Here is a 23,017-nt window from a genome sequence, read left to right on the forward strand (position 1 = left end):
TTGTGATCGGGAATTAACTGAAATACTGTTGTTTTACGCTAGTGTTAGACTCCTAAAATGTTATGCCCAACAAATGTGAGTCAGAAGTTCTTGTTTTCATCAGTGTTTCTGTACTGTGTGTTCCTGTCACTGGGGGGCACGGTAGGGGAATGTTTGCAAAATCTGAATAAGGAGCCAAATTTATGCCCATACATTATTGAATTTGGTTTGAAAGATGAGCCAGGCCACCTCAAGATGAGGATTTTAGGGAAGTATCCCACCTGAGGGCATACACCTGGTAAAGGAATATTCCACCTGGAGAGGAGAGGAGAGGAGAGGAGAGGAGAGGAGAGGAGAGGAGAGGAGAGGAGAGGAGAGGAGAGGAGAGGAGAGGAGAGGAGAGGAGGGCATGATATAGAATAAATACAAGATTTTTGATCAAACAAATTAAAGGAATGAGAAGTCTGGCCAAAACCAAAAGTCATCTTTTTGAGGTCGTAAAGATAGTAAATTGAACACTCAGTTTTGGTATAAAAATTCCTATTGGCCTGTTATAGGATTGTACAGTAGTAACCCTATAGAAGTGACTGGCAGAGATTTGCAGATCTGATATTTGTTGTTTTAATTTATTTTCTTAATAAGAGTTGAAGACCATGGTCCTGAGTGAAAGCTGAATTCCAGGCGTTAACCCATGATAGCAGCCTTGTATGAGTGGGTTCATCTCAAGATCATAATACTGCATCAAACACAGAGTTTAACCCACTCATACTCACACACACACACACACACACACACACACACACACACACAAGCACAGATCTACACTGAGATAGCCACCCGCACAGTGTGCCATGGTAGACTGCACTACATGCTTCACAGCAGGAGGTATGAGCCCTGCTAGGTTGGCCTTTTCATCAACAATTCAGTGGTGGCCAGTAGGGATTTTGTCTGATTTATCTGCGCTGCAATCGGTGGAAACAGCAGAAAACATGGAAAACCCCAATGACTAACATCACTGAACATGTTTTTCACAAAGTCTGAAAAATCAAGACACGAGATCTTTACAGCCCTTCCACTACCACTCCTCTTGACTGCACATACTTAGCCACACATACAGTAAATGACTGAAAGGGTTTGAGAATATCTTTTAACATCAAATATTTTTACAGTTATTTAATCCAATATTTGAGACAACAGATTTAGTTTTTTACTCATTACTTAAATAATTTTAGTTTATGTTGGTAAAACATGTATTTCCTTTGCATCTCATTTATGCTTTTAGGCAGATTTATCATATAAATGATAGCTTCAAGTATTTTTTAAAACAATAGTCAGGTTCCCAAATAAACATTGAGACAGATTTTGCTCTCTGTAATTATTCCTCATGCTCATACTGACCATTAAGTGTTTACAATGTAACTGATCAGGGACACAATCCACAGTCCTTATATGGAGAAAAAATATATTTAAAAGTTAATGTGAAGATTTTCCTATTCTGCAGCAATGGAAGAATAGTGACAAAAATGTGCCACCAAACAGACTACCTTGGAAATATATTGACTTAATTGCACTGTTTTAAATCACTGAAGCATCACATTAGCTTCAAATAAATGTCTAAATGTATTTTTTGTGCAGAAAGAGGCCTGCAGATTTTGTCCCTGATCACTGACAGTGAAAGTCTATTACGAAGTGATCTCCTAATGGCCAGTACAAACAGGAAGAATGATGATTGCAACAAAAACGTGTCAATGTTGAGTCTGACTAGTCTTTTAAGACAGACTTGAAAAATGGTGATCCTATTCTTTAAAACAATATTCATTGCACTTAAAGGTTCACTCATAGCTAAAGCTCATGAATGAAGTTAGCTGCTCCACTGTTTCAGACTCGCAGTGATTCAGTCTATTAGTTAAAGTATACCAGATATGGTTCTAATGCTAATGCTGAGAGTTTAAAGCCAACATAGGTCTTTTCTGTAATAGCAGTGGACCCGAATTTGGGTATTTATTATCTGTTCTTTGATCACCAACTTCCACACCAAAATGAGCCTCTTATGTGATAAGTAGATTAGTGAATCACTGCTAGTAAAAAAAAAAAACGTTAACTGTCAGTGTCAATAGTGCAGATAAATTAATAAAAGTATGACAAACTTCAAAATGAGGCGATGAAACAAATACTCATGGTTAGGGACATATGGAGAGAGTGAGCACTCAAAAAGGGAGAATTACTCGGTGAATGACTACTGAGTGCAGTTTTTGATTATTTGCAGACAACACATTTCTTACAAGGGTTGAAGCAGTATTAGAACATCTGTTTCGGGTCTGCAGATGAACACAGACCAACTCTGAAGTTGTGCTTACTTGGAAAATGATTTCCCATTTGAAATCCAGTCAGTGAAAAAGTTGAGAGAAATATATATTCCTGTCAGGACTGCAAGGCAGCGGTTGCACTGTAAAATGTGGCCGGGACATGAAATCTTACACCCATTTAAATGATAAAATATGGGCCGTCGAGTTTTACCGACTTATGTTTTCAGAAGAAATCGTAATGTGCAACAACTATGGTGAAACATAATATTTTCTGCATGGTTCTCTATCCATCATCTCTGCATTTTTCACTTTCTCTGCTTCGTTCACTCTTAGGCTCTTCTGTCTTCCCGTCTCTAAGACATTCATTCACTTTTTTGGAAAATCATTACTTAAAAACTGAAATAGTCCAGAACCAGTCTCTAACATAGAAGTTCACAAAGCATGCTGGCAAAGATCCTGAATGTAACATTTTTCTTTGTTTCCCTGTGTTACTTTACCTAAACCAATATGTCTCTCATTATGACTCATTTTGAGGTTGATTTTCAGCTTTTGAACTTGTTCATAAAACATGCTTGGTGTCATATCTGGTTTTAAATCAGCCTCCCTAGCAATTCACTATTTTCCAAATGATGAATTAAGTATTTAAAGGGTTTTTGGCTGTTCACGTCAAGAATTAGTCCAAATCAATCAAAGAAGTTTGGCAAGACTGTCTGTCGCTCTGGTTGTAAATATTAACCTTTTGTTAATTTTATGGACAGAATATTAAACAAGTTCAGTGTTGTAGAAAAGTAAACTTGTAATAAAAACATAATTTTGATTTCAAAAGGATAAATTGAGGCAATTTTGCCAAAATTAGAAGCTTATATAATATTAAGGGATTACTTAAATATGCACAACCTCAATGAATCACAAAATCCAGTACATTAAATGTGTCATTATGTGTGTGTGTGTGTGTGTGTGTGTGTGTGTGTGTGTGTGTGTGTGTGTGTGTGTGTGTGTGTGTGTGTGTGTGTGTTTAAGGGTATTTCTGCAGTAAATGTACCTGTTTATGGGCTGCCCAGCAGGGGTGTGCTCCACCTCGTATCCCTGACGACGAAGCACATCAATGACTGTATTGTTGCCAAGAAAGTGACCTGCAACCCAAAAAAGAGAAGTGATTACCTCTACTTCTGAAATGTAATGATGAGCTATGGCAAGGAGATGGAAACAAGACATTTACTATCCCTCCAACAGCACTGTGTCAAAGGATGCAGAGTTACGAAACGAAACACGAAAGACCAGCACAGTAAGCTGTTAGATGAAGAAGAGTTGAAGGTGACAGGCTGCACACCTTCAATTTCTCAGCAAGGTAACCAACTCTTTTTAGCACCTTGCTGTTGCAAGCCAAGGCAAAATAAAAATAAGATAAAATAGACTAAAGACTGAAATATGAGAATAAAAGTTGCAGTGCTGTGCAAGTAATGAATGAAAAGTCTCAACTTTTGATTTAAAAAAGGCAGCAGCAAACAGAAAAGTATTCAGCCTTCATTTAGAAGAATTGAGAGTTACAGCAGACCTGCAGTTTTCTGATAGTGTGTTCCAGATATGTGCTGCATAAAAACGGACTGCTGCTTCATGGTTAGTTTTGAATCTGTGGACAAGATGATCTGAGAGGTCTGCACGTTTCATAACATAGCAGCAGATCAGAAATGTATTTTGGCCCTAAATCATTCAGTGCTTTATAAACCAACAGCAGTATTTTGAAATAAATTATTTGACAGACAGGAAGCCAGTGTAAATATCTGAGAAATGGAGTGATATGATCCACTTTCTTGGTCTTTGTGAGGACTCGAGCAGCATTGTTCTTAATCAGCTGCAGCTCTCTGGTTAACTTTTTAGGGAGAACTGTAGAGACACTGTTTCAGCAGTCGAGACTACTGCAGATAAATGCATGGACATGTTTTTCAAATCTCGCTAAGACATAAGTCTTTAATCCTTGATATATTCTTAAGGTAAATATAATTTTTTTAACGTGGCTGTTGAAATTCAGGTCTGAGTCTATGACTACACCAAGATTTCTGTTTGGGTTTGTGGTTTTTAACATTACCGATTGAAGCTTAGCACTGACCTCTCATTGTTCTTCACAGGCTCCAAAAACAATTACTTTAGTTTTGTCTTTGTTTAATTCAAGAAAGTTCTGGCACATCCAATCACTGATTTTTGTTCAATGCACTCAGTGTTTGTATTGGACCATGGTCCCCTGGTGATGTGGTTATGTAAATGTGTGTGTCGTCTGCATAATTAATGTAACATATTTTGTTGTTTTCCATAATCTGAGCCAGTGGGAGCATGTAGATGTTGAACAGAAGACGCCCCAGAATGGAGCCTTGCGGAACTCCGCATGTCATTTTTGTCCAATCAGATGTGTAATTACGCATAGACACGAAGCAGTCCCTGTCGTATAAATAAGGTTCAAACCAGTTTACTACTCTGCCAGAAAGTCCCACACAGTTTTCCAGTCGGTTTACTAGTAATATGTTGTGTGTTGTGTTTGTGGATGTCATTGAGAAAGTCATTGCGTGGAAAACTACTTGCAACGTGTGCAGCATGAAACCTGATCAAGGTTGCTCATGGCAAGATGGAAAAAGTCCAATTAATGAACGACTTTTTATTCAAACAATGTGAGTTTGTTTGGCAGTAATGTAAACAGATACACTAATTGCTCTTCTGTTGCATTGTCACAAGTTGATGCTTAAGGAGTATTTGCTGCCAAAAGACCTCTGGGACCCGTTGTATTAAACCAAATCCTCTTTGTTGTACTAATTTCGCAACAACAAACACATTTTGGGGAGACTGTAATGCTGGCTGGATTATGTGTTCTAGTAACATAAGAAAAGTTTGTGGATTAGCATATCTGGTAAATCACAAAATGTTCATACTGAACATATTAGTAAAATGTTCAATTCTCTTTACATCATTTCATAATCAGTGCCTCATATATGGTTTCTCTGTATCCCATTTTCAACTTTAAGGCTGGAGTCATCATTTCCGCTTATTTTGTTGAAAATGAGTCCTTTCTTCTCTCCCTGTCTTATCTGCTCCTCTCTTCCTCATATCATTCTTCATATCGGCATTCTGTCTTCCTCTGCCATGTTCTACCTCATCTCTCTATTTTTCCCTCTTCCTTATCTCTAACTTCCCCCTTTCCTGTCTCACTGTGACCCTCTCAGCTAGGTGAAGTGGAGGCATTGAGGCTTCAGGTTGCCATGTCAAGAGGTCTCCATTCTTCCCCTCACTCTGACAAAGGGGAGCAGGGGCCCATTGTTTGGGCCTGCTCAGCCGTGGCACCACAGAGCTGTGTAAACAATGAGACCCGGCACTTTAATCTGGCCCACAGCCATCGATAGAGAGAGGTTGGCCTAGATGCACTATAGGTGCCATGGTGATTCCTCTCATCTTTAGAACTAAGAAGTGTTGGATAAAATGATGTCCCATGCAGTATGTAATAGCCATGGAAGAGGACTGCAGGAGTATGATTGAAAAATACAATGTCAACATGTGTTTTGGTCTAGTGATATATAATTCAATAACCTTTTCTAAATTCATCTTGGTGAATGGGAGTGTGCATTTCGTCTGCTTAGCCTTATTGAAGGAAACAATGTCCAACAAAGAAACAAGGTTGTTCAACCGTACAAGCTTTGGTGAGCTGGTTTAAAGATTTTTTTTTTTTTTTAGTGTTGGTTGTTTCTGCACTGGTTTCATGACATTTCACTACATGGATATATACATGACTATAAAATAACATTTCTGACCGAATTCTGAACTACCCACTCTGTTTTTGGTGTGATTTAACAGAAAAAATATTAACTTATGTTTTACAGTTTCTGGGAATGAGCTTGCCCTTTCCTAATATGGGTTCTTATTTTAACAACATAAGAGCCCTCGTGGGAGACTGACCAACAGTTACTTTAAGCCGTAATCATTATCAATACAGGTGGTCAACTAAATGAATAGCCAGCAGTCCGTTAATGCTCCATGGGAGTTGGAAACCAAAGTGAGACAGAGAGACAGAGGCAGAGTTTTCCAGCCTGCCCACATTTAGAAACAACTCACTGTGATTTATGTGAGTTTACGTCAGGGGATTAAGGTGGGACAAATGGAGCTGTTCAGCACAATGTAGGGCTGCAGAGGGGTGGGCGGACTTCAAAACTTCAAAGGTACACACAGCCACCGACTGACATGCACACACACACACACACATGTGCATGCACGCACGCACACACACACACACACACACACATGCAAATTTGCAAATTCTGATTTCAGAGTTTAAAGGGTTGAATAAAAGTAGCAGTGATATTCTTGTGACTAGAAATATATTTTAAAAAAATCTTGTGACACATAACAAAGACCTTCATAAAACCAGTGATGTAAAGTTTGATGTGAGTGACATATTTAAGAAAACATTTTAAAAAGTGACATTTCTGTGCTTTTACACATTAAGTTAAGTTTACACATTGTAGTATTTGTCTTACTGTCAATAGAAAAATTCTAAATGATAAGAACCTTTCTTACATGATTAAGCTATGATATAAACATACATTTTTATAGTGTTTTTACTAGTCTCACAGTCTGCAACAACAGTACAATTTCACGCACTTCTTTGAGACGGCCCATGTCTTGAAACATTTTAATTGAAATTTAATGCTTGAAGAAAGATGACAGATCATTTAAAGTAAGTACTTAGCTTGATGCGTTTCCCATGAAGATCAATTTTATTAGCAACAGTCCACCTTAACAAGAACATGTTTCATACTTTTAAAAAAAGGCCAAACCTGCACCCTGTCGGCGCGCCAAAGTCATGGAATTACAAACAAAAACAAAATTCAGACATCTTTGATTAAAAATGATTGATATCCCGGAAAGAGGCAGAAAGTAGGAACAGAAAAATATGTTTCAGACTGTCTGCCTTTTTTCTTGAAATTAGGCCCCGAGTATGATGTAGCCTTTGGCAACTGACATGAACTTTGAGGTTTAAATATGCCAGGTGATTTGTGACAACTGCCTCTCTTTGTTTCTCTCACTCTCTGCTAAAACCATGTCTCCTAGAAATTACATTCTAATTTGCAACAGCCAATATATTTTGGATGGATCACCATTTCTATGCACATAGTGAAGAAATAATTAATGTATCCGATATTAAATGTCTATACAAATTCTTGGCTGACAACATATTTAATCTCTCTAATCTCCATTTAGCAACAACACAGCATGATTAAACAATGTTTTTTGGTTAGGTTACTCACCTCCACCGCCATATGGTTGAATTAATTTTCTTAGCAGACTCTATTCTACAAAAGTGACTCTGCAGCAGCCTTGATTTTGTGAGATATTTGGCTTCAAACAGGACAATCCAACATGGCCGTGTAGCTGTGGACTTCTATATTTCAACATCTTTCCAAGTGTTATTATTGCTGTCAAATTCTGACATAACACTAAAAATATTTTGTGGTTGGAAAACACCTGGGCATCATTTTATCAAAGGAACCTCCCACTGTGACACAACAAGCATCGCGGTGTCATCAACGTCAGATTTGAGGTTAAAGAAGACATTTTTAGAGATTTGGAAAACACTCAGTGACTCACTGCACACAACAGAAATACTTCAATATTTACTTCAAAACAAAACACATATGATAATTGTAAAAATGCAGATGTTGTTGAGCTAACATGAATTTAAGACCATTGTTCTGTGCTGTATTACATTTGATTTTGCCAAACTACTTTCACAGATGTTTTCATTGCATGGCTTTGTTAAACAAGTTGACTCACGGAATCACATTCAGGTTTTTCTGGTTATTGGTTCTCTCACGGCAAATAAAAATAGAAATATGTCTTTGTATCCTAGCTCTAAACAGCTGCAAATGTCAATACAAATGTCTGTTGTTTGATCATATCTATCTATGTCACTCCAATAAATTCATTCTAATTCCATGTTTATTATAGTTTTCCACACCTTAAGACCCAAAATCTATCACTTCAGTTTTTCTTTAGAGTTCCCTACTTTGATATTCGTACTCACATTCATTTAGGTTCCCACTAGAAACAGGCCTGGAGCCCATTTAAGGGTCCAAACACAGTTTAAGAAACACACTTCTGGAGTGACATCTGTGACATCTGACATATATTTCCACAGATTATTTATTTAGGCCAATTTCATACATTTTAAATCTATGAAATGGGCCAAAAGTATGTACGCCAATGCACAATATGTTCACTGTATGTCTTTCCAGAACTGTAAGAGGGGAGATGGTAGAGATAAAGGCCGGGGACAGACCTGAAAGCTCTTATTCACAGCTAGCTCTCTACCTGGAGCGACATTCATACATGGGACCATTGAGTTAGAAGGTCACAGACAAGCTCATGTTATGGTCATAGAAACTTATAGAGCTTTTTATATGTTTCAGGACTGTTTGATCTGTGATGTGACATGCTTTTCTTACAGTAAAGTAGTGTTTAGGTGGCATAGTGTTTATTACAAAAAAAAACCTGCCAATGCTAAACGAATAAGACGATATGACGTGCAATAAAAAAACAACTAATTTGCTCCGTCGAATGCATTTTGGAGGAAACATAATTTCTGCCTGAATTATGTTCACTGGCAAAAAAATTTCTAAACCAGGTCCGTCTGCACAAATGGTGTAGGGAGGGTAGGTGTGTATGGCTGGGTGTACAAAATGTAAGACTTTGAGGTTCACATCCTCCAACCCATGTGCTTTTTGATTAAGACTTAAAAAATACTGGGTAAATGTTAGTGAAAGATAGTTTTAGCTTAATACTGAAAAAGTCAAAATATTATGCTTCAAGTCAATGTTGACCTTTTTGATATTTCACCAAGGTCACAGTCTTTCTTCAGCTATTACCATATTCTTTACCATATCCAGATGTTAATATTAAAAGTGGCCAACGTGTCAATTAATAAGGTAAATGTATGTACAAGTAATAGCTGTGAGCAACAAGCACTAACCTAAATGCTCGGTTTTGAACGTTTTTTCCTACTTTCAGTCTGAGCTGAAGTCTGGAAATGAACATAGGTCTTCTTTAAGTTAACATAATATATATATTGTGAGGAAAACAAAGGGAATTTGTTGACAGTGAACATTTTGCAGATATTTTTAATACAAATATGTCCTTGTTATGCTTATAAAAAAGCATTATCTAAAATCTATTTTCTAATTCAAAGCTGATAGGCTTTGATCATTACATCATAAATGTAAAGAAATGGAGTTACAAACTGACAAAGAATTTGAAATAAAACTGATTGGTATTTAAAATTGAATATAAAAACCTCTTTGCACACCTGTAACTGCAGATGAGAACCTTGGTGGTATCCATCCTTAAAAAGACCAGTCTCTACAATCAGCGACTCAAATTATTAGAACATATGGTAAGCCTTAAATAGTCTTCCTTTTCCATACACATCAATATTTACATTACAACTTGTAACCAGGGTCCAAGCAGCAGTTCTCATAACATTACAGCATGTTGGATAAACAAACGCTACAGGCAGCACTGAGACCATTCTTCCCCATATAGCCTTCTCTAGCTGTTTATGTACATGTTCCTTGCTAGTCAGCTGGCGCTGGCAGCCCATAATCACCACCACTAAGCACTGAATGAAACCTTTTATTGAACAAGATGACAATGAGGTGTCTGGGGCTTTCTTTAAACTTCACTGTGCAGTGTTTTAGTTTTTACTTCCCTGAGGTAACTTTTCTTGCCAAGGTACTAAAGCCACAAACTTTTGGCTTGAATATACATTTCCTCTGGCCAATTCTTGTGAAGATATTGGACATTACAGTGTTTTAAAAACATTGATCATGCATTGATTACAATATAAACAGGCATAAACAGAGATGGGTGAAAGAGAGGGTAAAGATATTCAAACTATTGTTAAAACTACCCAATAGTCCTACTTTTAGGATTTGACATTTCTAGGACAGCGGAACTAACCAGCCAACAATCCCACTGGAAAATCACTGTTTTGGCTCACCAAGCCCCGTCAGTCAGGCAAAACCTCTGTGTCTTCGACTGTCAAGGAGACACAGCCATGCATATAAGTGACATCATGTCAAGGACAAATAACAGGAAAATTATTGGTTATCCGCTGGCATAAAGATCACACATCCATCCTGGTGTTTTTCAAACAACGCCAGCTCTATATTAACACACATATCAAGTGTCTGGAAACACAGGCTATGCTTACAGTAATACTTCTTATCCCTGGTTAAATCATACTGGTTTATGTTTTGATGGACAGACAATTCCGCCCTATATCAAGTTTAAACCTCATCAATTTTTAAGTCAGTTGCAATTTGTATGAAAAGAAAAGGACACTATCTGAAACAAGCTGGTCTCCAAAGAGAGAAAGTATCAATAAATACTCTTAAGTTTGTTAAGAATAATGACATGTGGTACCATTGTAATGTAGTTTATCATTCTTTCATTTTTTGTAGTTAGATAAATTAAAGTTTCCATATACAGTTGAACATACCATAGTTTGGGCATTTTATTGATAGTTTGTTTCATTAACTTTAAGAAAAGTAGGCTTGCTGACAAGTAGTTTTTCTTTTGTGGAGACAAATAAGAGACTACAGCAGCATTAGCAGCTCTGTGAGGCTGTATTTAGTCACACCAGTGCTTTAAGTTCTGCAGGAGCCGTGCAATTGTCACAATGATAGTAATGTAATTGGGGATGTAATTAAGGAGTTGTCGCTGTGATAACTTTCCAGAGTGTTAAAATTCTGTCTGTGAGTATACAGCCCATTTTGCTGTGTTTTTGTGTCTGAAAAGCATTTACATGCAAAAATCGATTACTCCAACAGAATTTCTCAAGCTGCATTTCATTGTCTCACCTGTATCTTAAACAAATGGCCCCCATCAATGCACATCATGACTGTTTTTGGTTTGAATTTCCGCTAAATTAAATGCTAATGTCAACATGATAACATGCTTAAGGTATCAGAAAGCTGATGTTTCACAGGTTGTCTGGTTGCACATCCTGGTATAGGAAAGCAATACTTTTAGCTGTTTTTATAAGTGCATTTGTAAAATTGCACAATGTTATACTGTTGAATTATTTATATACTTATTTTTTCATGTTGTATATTATATTTTTAGACATTTGTATAATTATGAAATAGATCAAATAAATAAAGTTTCCTTGATCCTTGATTTTTCCCACCAATTTAGTTTAGCTTGTTAGCATGTTTGCTAATTTGCACTACACACAAAGCTGATGAGACATTACATTTGCAAATATTTGCTTGTAAAACAAAGGGCTGGACAAATTCAAATTTTGACCAGATAATGGAGCAACACTGGTGAACAAAGTTATTCCAATTCACCATGAGGAGAACATGAATGCGTGTACAAAATTGAATGGGAATCTATAATGACAAATGTCAACTTTATGATGGTTCTCGATGAAACATGATGGGAGCATCAAAGTCTTTATGATACATCGTCTGGGAACCATGAATGTCTGTACAAAATGTTTTGGCAAACCATTGAGTAGATGTTGAGATATTTGACTAGATAAGTGAAAATTTGACCTGCTTGTGGCGCTAGAAGAAAAAGTCAGAGGATTACCACAGTCTTTAGGATTTATCCTCTGGAGTACATAGATGTCTGTACCAGTTTTCATGGCAATCCATCCAACAGTTGTTGTAATATTTCAGTCTGGATCAAAGTGTTGGACTGACCACTAGAGCCACTTTGCTGGCATGGCCAAAAATTTTAGAAGGCGACAAGAGGGGGAACACAGCAGAGAAGAACTGAGTGTTTTATGTAAAGAGATCTTAACCACAATTCAATTACTAGAAAGTGGCAGCAAAAGATTTTAAGTGAAACTTTCATAATTTATGTAATGTAGCCAACTTGTGGTGTTGAGACCTAAGAATCACTTAATGTTAATATAATATTCATCCTTACAGGCACCAAGATTCTTTACCGCTGGATGAGCCATGGAAAATACTTTCAAAAATGAATGTTTTTGCCTGGAATCAATTTAGTCTGATGTTACTTTCAACTATATGTTGTCATTTTGATCCCAAATGCCTGCAGGATAAGGATATTCTTAATATAATAGCATATGAGAGAAAGTCAGCAGCCAAAACCAAGAAATATTTGGTTAAATAAGTCTGCATACAAGCCCACAAATTCAGCTTGGGTCCCAAGAAAAAACTGTCATTGGATCAAACCAATCCAAGATCTACAACATATTAAAGTTTAGCTCCAATCTGTTGCATCTCTCAATTCTCACTCCTGTGTGCTGTGCTAATAAAAAGAAATAGTACACTTTAAAAACAAAACTTGGTATGATTTAACTCACTTATGTGTACATTATAAGGATATGAAAACATGCAGATTGAACCAGAGAAGTCCAGTTTAAGGCTGGAAACACTAGACTGAGCCAAACTAAACATTTGTTGTTTTAGTGCTTCTACTGCTCGGTCATTAATGACCTACTGTATGAGTCTTGTTTCTGAAGATGAAGTCAGAATTTCCTTCAAAACATGACGAAATCAGTGAAAATTTTGAATCATTTCAAGACATTTTTAAGCAAACCCTTTGAAAATACATTAAATCCTGGATGAGAAGTATTTACAGTAAAAAGAAAGACAACAAATATTGAATAATGTAAATAACTAACATTTTAAGCAATTTATTGAAATATGTTAAGGCATATCTATCCTTATTTGAGACACAGGGAGTTTTAGTGAAGCAGTGTTCAACAAGCTGTGATTCAGTACAGGTGCCGATTTTTTCTGTCTTCTGTGTATTGCAGACTTGGACAAACAGAAACATATACCAAACGTTGCATTGCTTGTCACTGATTGCCAACAGAAATATGCAGTATTTGTGCCTGTACTCTATGTCACTAGTGATGAATAATCAGATTTGATGTGTTTTCAAACAACCACATTTTTCCCAGTCAAGACTTCCCCAAAGCCACACAGTTTTACAACACAGTTGACTTGCCAGGGTGGGTGTTGCTATATGTACTGGCACCTCTTGAAACGCATCATCAATAGTGAAAATATATACTTTAAAACTGATCCTATGAATCGGACAGATTTTGATCTCTATTCAAATTCATCCAGAAAAGGGTTTAAAATGTTTTGAATGTTTCTTATTTCAGTGAATGAAGTAAGGAGCATTTACTTTAACAAATTCAACTCTGTAATTTCAAAGAGCTTAGTGACCTCTCAAAATTAAAAATAGGAGACAGGGCATATTTTGCTGCCCAATTTGTGTCGACATGCTGCAACCTGAGGGACAGTAAATGATCTGTACACACACAGCACACACATAGGATAAACAGTATATTTAAATTGACCTTAATGTTGTGCTAATGTTCATATTATTGTTATTCAGTTATGTACTTTCCAAATATTTGGACATATTGTTCTCAAAACTTTCATGTCAATAAAGCCCACTGAATTGGATAAAGCTGGGATAATACACAGCTGTGATGTGTCTGAATGAATGTGAACAAAAGCTGAATCACAAAAAAACTGCAAGACAAAGGCACGAATACACCTCTGGCTCTCTCTTAAGACTCTTTCTTAACCCTGCCAAAGAATGCTAACATCTCAACTAACACCAAAACCATTTCTCTCAGGCACAGTGTCAGGCAAAGTTCAAAAAGAGGCTCAATTCAATAGGTTGTTCTTTACTGTAAAACTGATATCAATCACCATTTCAAAAACAGTAGAGACGGAGAAAAGATGACAGAGAAGGAGAAATGAGACAGACAAGCACATGCAAAAAAAACAAAAGATGAGAAGAACATGCAGACAGAAAACGAGCCGATTCAAGACAGACAGGAGAAGAGACAAAAGAGCAGAATGAGTATGGATGCCAATTACAAAATTTTACATGGAAAGAAAAGCAGGAATAGCAACAAAAGGAAAAAGGCATGCAAAACAACACAGGAATGTTAAGTCTTCAGATGCCAGACTATGATAGCTAAGGATAAGAGCATCCCGTAAGCCTTCAGCTTAGAACTGAAAGACTTCTCTTTTGAGACTGTGTAGACTGTACCTTGACATGGTGCCCATGTAAAGTCTACTTTACAGCGCAGGAGTGGAGCTTGAGGCGGTATTTCAGTTCGGAATGCCGTTTTTCTTTTTGAATCTCTTCATCCAAAGCTAAACCAAGGAAACTGAGCCTGTTAAATGCAAATCTAAGCTAAATGATATGAAATATGTTAAAATATAGAAGAAAAAACTTTAAACATACAGTAGTTCTAAGCAGAGGAAATGTGTAATTTGAAATGAGTCATCTTGTCCTTTAGTCACACCTCATTTATCATTTTCACATATCGAGACACCTGGTTAAGTATCGTTGCTGATTAATTATATCAAAGTAGCCACATCGCATAATTTAAAGGCCAAAGTCACTGCCCCAGACAAATGTTTAATATCGATGTTCTCTTAAAAAGCATCTGATTTAAATTTATTATTATAGTATTTGTAATTCACTGGATAGTATTTGGGGGAAGGTGACAAGAATGATGGGAGAAGTGGTTTGTTTATCTTACAAAGAAAGCTTGATGAATAAAATTGCTCGTAAAATGAATAATAATAAGCGGCTTTATGTTCACTTGTGGAAAATTAAAAAGATGGATCATTAAACACATTTTAATTGCTTTGTCTTGCTCTAGGCATATTATGAAAAAAAGATCTATGTTGTGCCGTGTTTATCATTAGTGGGGAAAATGGCTAAATTGTCTGCAAGAGGTTCCGTGAGATCATGCTGAGCAACTTCAGCTTTCAATTTATGCTGAGAATAAATGAGAAACAGAGCACATAAGAGGCCTGTGGTGTGAGGTTGTTTTTTAAATAAACGCTCACTCAAAATTTGTGGTGGCACACAGCACTTTGGAGCCGTGTTAGGGATTACATCTGTCAGGGTGAAATAGTCTCTACACTGACTCTCAGCGCAGTCCTCCGTTTTACTCTTTCTGCCAAGAAATTATGAAGCTTGAACACACACCAGCTCATTCACTATGGTCGTACGAAAGAGTGATCAAAGATAGAAAATTCTGTAAAAGTGAGCAGTTTTGACAAAGTAAACTGGGGCACTGCCAGCTCTCAATGTCTCTGCCACTGAATGTTTCATTTTACTTATAAATACTCAGTCTCATGGAATATTCTTACTACAAAAGCAACTGAAAGGAGATTTAATAGGCAGTTTAAGAGGGGTGGAGGGGATACCTGAACATCTGACCTCACTCCGGTTGGCTGAAAATATTTTTTTACATTAGCCATAAAAGTACCAGAATTACCAATGATGTAAATCACATTCAATTTACAGTACCAGTCAAACGTTTGGACACACTTTCTCATTCAAGTGATTGGGAGAGTTTGTCCAAACTTTTGATTGGCAGTGTAGATAATTATTGAATATCTGTGTTCAATGTAGTCTTTTTTTGTGCTTGTGCCAGTAAGGGTTTTTAACATGTAAAAGTTCAATATATTATGAAAATAAATCAGCAACTATTTTGATAATCAATTAATTATTTCAGTAATTTTTTAAGTAATAGTTCCAAATATTTTCAGGTTCAAGCTTATCAAATATTAGGATTTTTAGCCATTATTATCCATTTCAGCAATATTTTCGCTCATGACAATGAAATACTTTCAAATGAATAATATTCCCATCAGCCATCAGCCGTCACGTATTTCTGTGAGATCAGGTTGGCTCGAACGGTGGTGAGAATGGCGAACAAACCTTATGCTGTCCTCCCATTCTCCTGTATAGTAAACTGCATGTCTCCACCCCAATATGAAGGGCCGCAAAGACTTTGAATTGGTTCTCTGGTTAAAAGCTTTAACAACGAAACCTCAGTCTCTATAAGAGAAGTTTTTAGAGACTGACCTGTGTGAGTCGCTTAGTTGACTTTTGTTTGGGTAAAACAAGACGAAGATGTCACTGAGGGAACATTGGAGACATTTTTATAAACTAATGTAGAAGATAATTGGCTGAATTATCATCTTTGTTTGTAAAAATAAGTACATAATTAAATAAGTTTTTATTGGTTGCCAACTGTCAAATAGGTTGGTCTTATCTAATATGAGCCTGTCAGAGGGCAGACATTATAGAGGGGGAGACAGACATGCTGAGTGGCATGCTGCTGACAGCAAGGAACTGTTGTCGGGACTGTGATGGACAACAAATTATTACCCTCATCTCTAAACTGTTGTGGTTTAGTTTCTGTCTGCATCTATTTGTTAACCTTAATGGACTGAAACCAAAGCCAAGGTCAGTGAGTGGTTGGTGATTGAAGAGGATGTCGAGCCTGGCTCCTAACACCTAGATGAAAGCAAGTTGAGCTCACTGGGGCTCAGGTAAGGCCCGCATCCTTTCTTTCATACATGTAGTGCAGGTTTGATCTTAATCATTTACTTCACTCTGCCAGTCCTGAAACTATAGAGTTTCTTTTTGTTTTTTCCCCACAAACATATGTCTTAGCTGGTCTCAACCTGCAAAAAAATGTATTCCTGCAGTTTGCATACTGCGGCCTCAACACCATTTCCTCTGAAAACACACCTACCCCTGCAAGCCTCACATCCCGCTGCGAGTCTCTGTTCAGCCTTTCAACTGTGTCAGTCAAGAAAAAGGATACGAAGGGGAGTTGGATGGCCGCTGACTTGTTGAAAATGCATTCCTTATCATAGTTTTTCTCAGATGTTTTCTCACAGAGCTTCCATCTAGAACATATGGCTTAGAGTGCAATTTTGAGACTATTTAGTTTGAGCAATCTGCAAGAGATCTTGTGGATGTCCAATGAGGCCTGCATATCATCTGTGATTTAAGTGGAGATTATAACAGAGAGCAGATCCACATCGTAGCGCCCTATAAATTCTTACAGGCTCAGTTTTTGGCTTCCTTACTTCATGCTATCACTCCCTACATCACTGTCAACATCTTTTTTCCCCTAATTTATCTCTCTTTTACTCTTTTTTTTTTTACTATTACACAAATGTTTGTCAATTACCCACCATCTGTTCATCCCATTTTGTCTTTAATCATTCTTATTCTTTCCTCTCTCCAATCTGTCACTAACTAGTTCACCGGGAAATGTTGTGGATAGAACCATGGGCTTATAGTTTTCCAAAAAGTTTCCTGCCTTGCTGCAAAATACCTCAGTGTCACAAAAAAACCAGGCCAACTTTTACATCTGCACCAGTGAAAGCATCTGAAACAGCCTCAACAAAAACAGAAAATCATGTTTTTCTGATTACAATCTCTCATTCACTCCAGGCCTTTAGTGACGCGAAACAGAAGTTACAAAACCTACTACAGTAATTTCCACACAAGTTAATTAAAACTGAGCCTGTTTGTGTTGAATCCAGATTACTTTGTTATTGCTGTATCTGTAGTCTGAGAATGGCATCACGCAAGTTGACAAAGCTTTCTTTACTCTCAGTTGCTTATTATTTTTTAGGACAGATGAAACACTTCAGGTCAGATGAAACAGAAGAAAGACACTGGCTGAGTGACAGTTTCCTACCTTTAAATAATTCGTTTTAGATTTTTTTTTGTTTTGGCCTCATATTGAAACAAGAAAAAAGTTTTTCTGTCACTGACAAAGCAACTTTTTGATTGGAATGTTTCATCCAGAAGAGCCTGGTCCATTGAGGCAGAAGATGTTGCTCCTCTATTATTGTGAGGCAAGAGAGAGACAATCGATATATAAAAAAGGTGAAATAGTGGAAATAAACCATTAACAAGTCTCAGGGTCATTTATAAAATTATTTTTTTCTCTTCTTTGGAAAAAATTCCATTATTGAAATTTTGATTCTGAAGAGGGGAAAGGGCACTGTGTGTGTGTGAAGCGGTGTGAGGAGAGCAGAGGAGGATATACTCCTGCTGTCCTCCTTAGGGCAGGATCTCTTATATCAAATTAATCTACATAATCTTTTTCATGATAATCTGTCCAAAACATCCTCCCTGACCAATCAATATCTGGAATACTGATATTGACACTGCATTGGTCCAATGAGAATTTGCAAATTTCATCTTCAATTCCATTTAACTGTATTGCACATGAGTGTGACAAACTGTCGATAAAATAATGGTTAGATTCATCACTTTTTAAGCTATGTTAAACTTGTTTGCAAACAGTTGCTTATTTACACAACCTGCAGCTACGGAGCAACAGTATTATTCATTTGGAGATGTGTTTCTGTCCACCTGGTGAATGTAAGTCTAATATTCCCTCCCTTTTAGCTCTGTTTTTGCTCTCTACCAACACCTAAGGGAAATATCTGCCTCTTTAGCAGCTAAATGCTCCACTATGTTCACCCACTAGTCTACATCTGTTTGCCGTTTGGTGTGGAGCAGGTGGTGTACAGAGATTTTTAGAGCTTTTTGTCTAAATACAGCCTGTTGCCATTGAAAACGACGTTATGAAAGTGCTGAGAGTAAACCAAGAGAAACTAAACAATGAGCTAAAACTCACTATAAAGTTGGAGATTATCTGTAGGTTCATCACCATAAGCCACAACCAACATTTTACACATTGTCAGTAACATAAGAACATAACATAGCTTGAATATAAGAAAGTAGAGATAAGTAGCTAACTAATGTAAAATAACATGACGCCATGGGTGAGTTTTCCTCCTGTTTTCATCAAATGTTTGAGTCACCAGCTGTCATTGGTTTCATCACAAATTCGGTTTTTGCAAATTTTCATTGCCAAGACATTTTTTTTTCCATTCACAAGACACGCTGAGAAATCTTAGACAATGGTTATGTGTGCACAGAATGTTTTTTAAACTGTGAAAGGAAACTGCAGTTGCATTGTTTAAAAAAATATCCATATCTGTGCCAATATGCCCATAGAAACCTTAACTCTGAAGAAATCATTCTTGAAATTGCAATTTTTACGAAGATGCCAAACATGAGGTTTGGACATTTAAATTTAATGAAGCTAATATGAGAATAAAAGTTCAATCTGGTGCTCTGTGGCATCCCAAAATCCTGGTATACACTTTGTGAATGCCTAACAACATAGACTCATTCATGCAGTGAACTAGAAAACTCCCTGCTCTAGTGAAACAAAAAAGTATTCAATAACTCCACAGTGAGAGAGAGAGAGAGAGAGAGAGAGAGAGAGAGAGAGAGAGAGAGAGAGAGAGAGAGAGAGTGGAAGCCACAAATCACACAAGTCATGTTTTCCTCTGTCTCTTCATATCTTCATCGCCTCCAGGCACTACTCCTTTATGTTTTAGACCGAAAATGAAAAGGGACAGTTCCTTCATAACAATTCCCACTCAAAATCATCAATAGCTGCACGGCTGCTCACCAGCTAGATATATAATTTTCTATTCCCTTTTCCCTTTCATATAAGAGTGAGGTATTTCTGGTCCAAATGAAAGTTTAGCCCCTGGGCAGGCATGTAAAGAGCTTGTTCCAGGTGCATAAGGAAGTACTGCTGGGTTTGAATGGGGTCAGAGGTGAGGAGTTCAACTCTTTCAATAAATCACAACAAGCTGTTGTGACAAGTGCTCAATGCTATGACTGGGAGAGAAGTGTGGGTTATATGAAATATGTCTTCCAAGTACAAAGACTGAGGCCTTTGACCCGATGAGTGCAACAAAATGTCTATGTTTAGCTGGTATTCAATCAGCGGCTTAACAGCCAGTTGGTTATCCAGAGTAGCTGACAGGTTTATCCTCCTATTTAAGAAGAGACAGAGATGTACCAGATGATGCATCGCAGACGCTCCTGACATCTTAACATCCCACACTGGTTTAGTGTTTTTGTAATTGTAAATAAAGTACGATAACAGAAGAGGAGGAGGAGGAGGAGGAGGAGGAGGAGGAGGTGGAGAAGCCCTACAAAGATAGTAATAATCCCACTGATGATGAAATGCGTTCCACTGTAACATATTAAAATCATACAAAATTTCATGTTTAAAACAAGTTTGTTTTTAAGTGTAATTTGCAAAAGATGATTTTGTTAAATGAATCACAATTCTACAGAAATGTCTTAAACTTACAATACCCAGGATTTTCATGGAATCAAACCTCGCTATTTATTGTATTTATAGTCTGCATTTTTTCAACAATAGTCATTAATTTACATTCAGCTATTAACTCTCTATATAGCAATTCTCTCACACTGGATTCAAATGGCATTCACACTGACAAGGTATTCACAGGAAACAATGTATGTAAAATATTGTAATTTTATATTGCTGATATTTGCTGTTCATTGTCCAAATGATATCATATAGCGCAGGGTAAGGGCCAAAATTAAGACTACTAAAAAGTCGGCAGAGGCTATAGAACCAATCCCAATCTTTCTTTCCACTAACCTCCAGGCTTGGCTGATCATTAGCTTCTGAAGAAGGTAACTAGCACAATAAACACGTTTTAACGCCTTCTCAAAATAAAAATCAAAAATAAATCAAATGTATAAAACTGCCCAACACTCATGACAAGAGTTATGATGAGTGAAATGCAAATACCAGCATATTGTTCTGTTCATGCCATGATGGCCGAAAAAGATTATTTCTCTATAGGGAAAGATCAGCTAAATCAGATATATGATAAAACAACAGTATGTGAACTACATACCGTGTATATGTCGAAGTGTGGCTCACATTTCCTTATAGATGTGATGTATATAAATCACCATATATACTGCACTCGTATCATATATCTCATCAGACTGCATCCACAAGATGTTAAACATGAGCTATAACATTCTGAACATGTAGAAGCCCGATTGTTGTTATTTTCTCTTTCTGTAAAATAGAGTAATAGTTCACTAGTTCAATATCTGAATGGGTAATTCATCTCAAACTTATGGGGAAGCTCCACTAACAACATAAAAAAACGAAAAGAAGAGCAGAATATAAAGAAGAATGAATGAAAAGAAAAATGAAAAGAACAGAAAAACATTCTTTATAATTTAACTCTGCATGAAGTAACATAAAAAAAAGAGAATACAAATGTAGTTCAAGTATAAAGGTGTCATTCAAACTTAAATCCGGTTTTGGCAGACGTTACGCCCCTGCCTGCCCGCTTCCCTACCAAGTGTGTGGTAGGTCTGGTCTGGATTGGTGCCGTATGACATGTGTGTACTCATGTCAGCGACTGCCCCAAACAGTTGTAAACTGGCTGTTTATGAGGGTGAGGTGCTGTGAAAAAGCTCCACGTTTTCGACTTTCACACCATCTGGGGAAGAAAAAAAAGTGAAAGAGGGCAGCAACCGCGGTGATGTATTGCTCAGTGTGAGAACACACTGGAGGGATTTGGGCCAGGTATGTGTGAGGTTTGGCCTGGGGATTTTAGGACAGAGTTTGAATAGGAATGTCCAGTTGATCAGCTATAATTTTGAGCCTAACATATTACACACACAGGGCTAGTTAAAGCATAGTTTAAACACAAGAGTAGTAGAAGTATAGTTTATATAGTTTGTAAGAATTAGAACAACATATATGTTCTCTGACATCTATTCATGCAACTTACAAAATAATCCATTAATGATACTAGACAGTCAACAATTAGTATTTTGTGACAACAAACAGTTTTACAGTGGTTTTACATTACGCACTGCTTACCATATCCACTACAACACATTTATTTTGGTTATATTGCTTTTTTGCTCACTTAATAGGAACAATTGAATTGAAGTACTTTATTAATCCCTTGGAGGGGAAATTGAATGTCACCTTCTCACAAAGACAGCCAACATACAGCAAGGAAACATGCACACTCAGGCAGTACAAGTTAAGTGCAAAGCACCACATCAACATCAATAAACAATCAAACAATCCTCAACACTCAGCAGTCAACAGCAATGTTCATTAAAAAACCTCACTGCACCAGGTATAAAGGACCTTCTAAATCTCTCCGTAGAGCACCTTGGCATCACTAATCTGGCACTAAAGGAGCTCTTCAGTTCACTAAAAACACCAAACAATGGGTGGTCCTTATTGTGCAGGATGCTACTGAGTTTCCTGCTTACTCTCTTCTCCATGACCACCTCTGGTGAGTCAGGAGGCAAACCAATGATGGATCCTGCCTTTTTTATTAACTTGCTGATCCTATTTCTGTCCTCTGACTTCAACCCCCACCCCCTCCTAGCGACAACAGCATAAAAAAATCACACTAGCTAAAATACTTTGATAAAACACATTTAAAAGTGATTGAAATGACAATATATTTATAATATTGCACCAAATAGGCTAAAGGGGCTGCCAATAACTTGCTGTTTGATGCAGTAAATTAAAATATCAAAGACAGATATTTTGTCTCTTTGTTTTGTTCTTTTGTATTGTTTATGCATTTTTATTGTAGACCACAGAATCATGTATTAAAAATATAATTACTGATCTCAAGGATAATTTGTTCAGGGCTCAACTAGCCTACAGGATCAATTTCAAACAATGACTCTGCACCAGAAGGCAGTTAGTAAAATACCACTATTTTGCTAACTGCATTTACTGTTATGACTTAAGCTCCATTAGAACACACTGGATTCAGTAAGTACAGTGTATTAAGTGACTATTTCCCCGCTCCAGTACCGAGAGCTACCCACACACTGACAAGTCAAGGTGCTCTGTGTGACTTATGAGTTCATGTCAACCTCTGTCATGAGCCGCAGCTCACAGGCCAAACCATCCATTCATTACAGTCTACCCACTGCACTAAACAGCTCACTAACCA

General features: G+C 37.1%; 1 protein-coding gene across 1 annotated transcript in view; it reads right to left on the minus strand.

Moving 5' to 3' along the window:
- The window catches only part of trabd2a (TraB domain containing 2A), a 62,470-nt gene that overhangs the window by 5,034 nt on the left and 34,419 nt on the right, over nt 1-23,017 (minus strand). The window contains exon 5 of the mRNA XM_062434189.1: nt 3,328-3,418. Within this exon, the coding sequence (XP_062290173.1) occupies nt 3,328-3,418 (91 nt within the window). The remainder of the gene's footprint in view (nt 1-3,327; nt 3,419-23,017) is intronic.

This window comes from Scomber scombrus, chromosome 15 (assembly GCF_963691925.1).
Source record: "Scomber scombrus chromosome 15, fScoSco1.1, whole genome shotgun sequence".
NCBI lineage: Eukaryota > Metazoa > Chordata > Actinopteri > Scombriformes > Scombridae > Scomber > Scomber scombrus.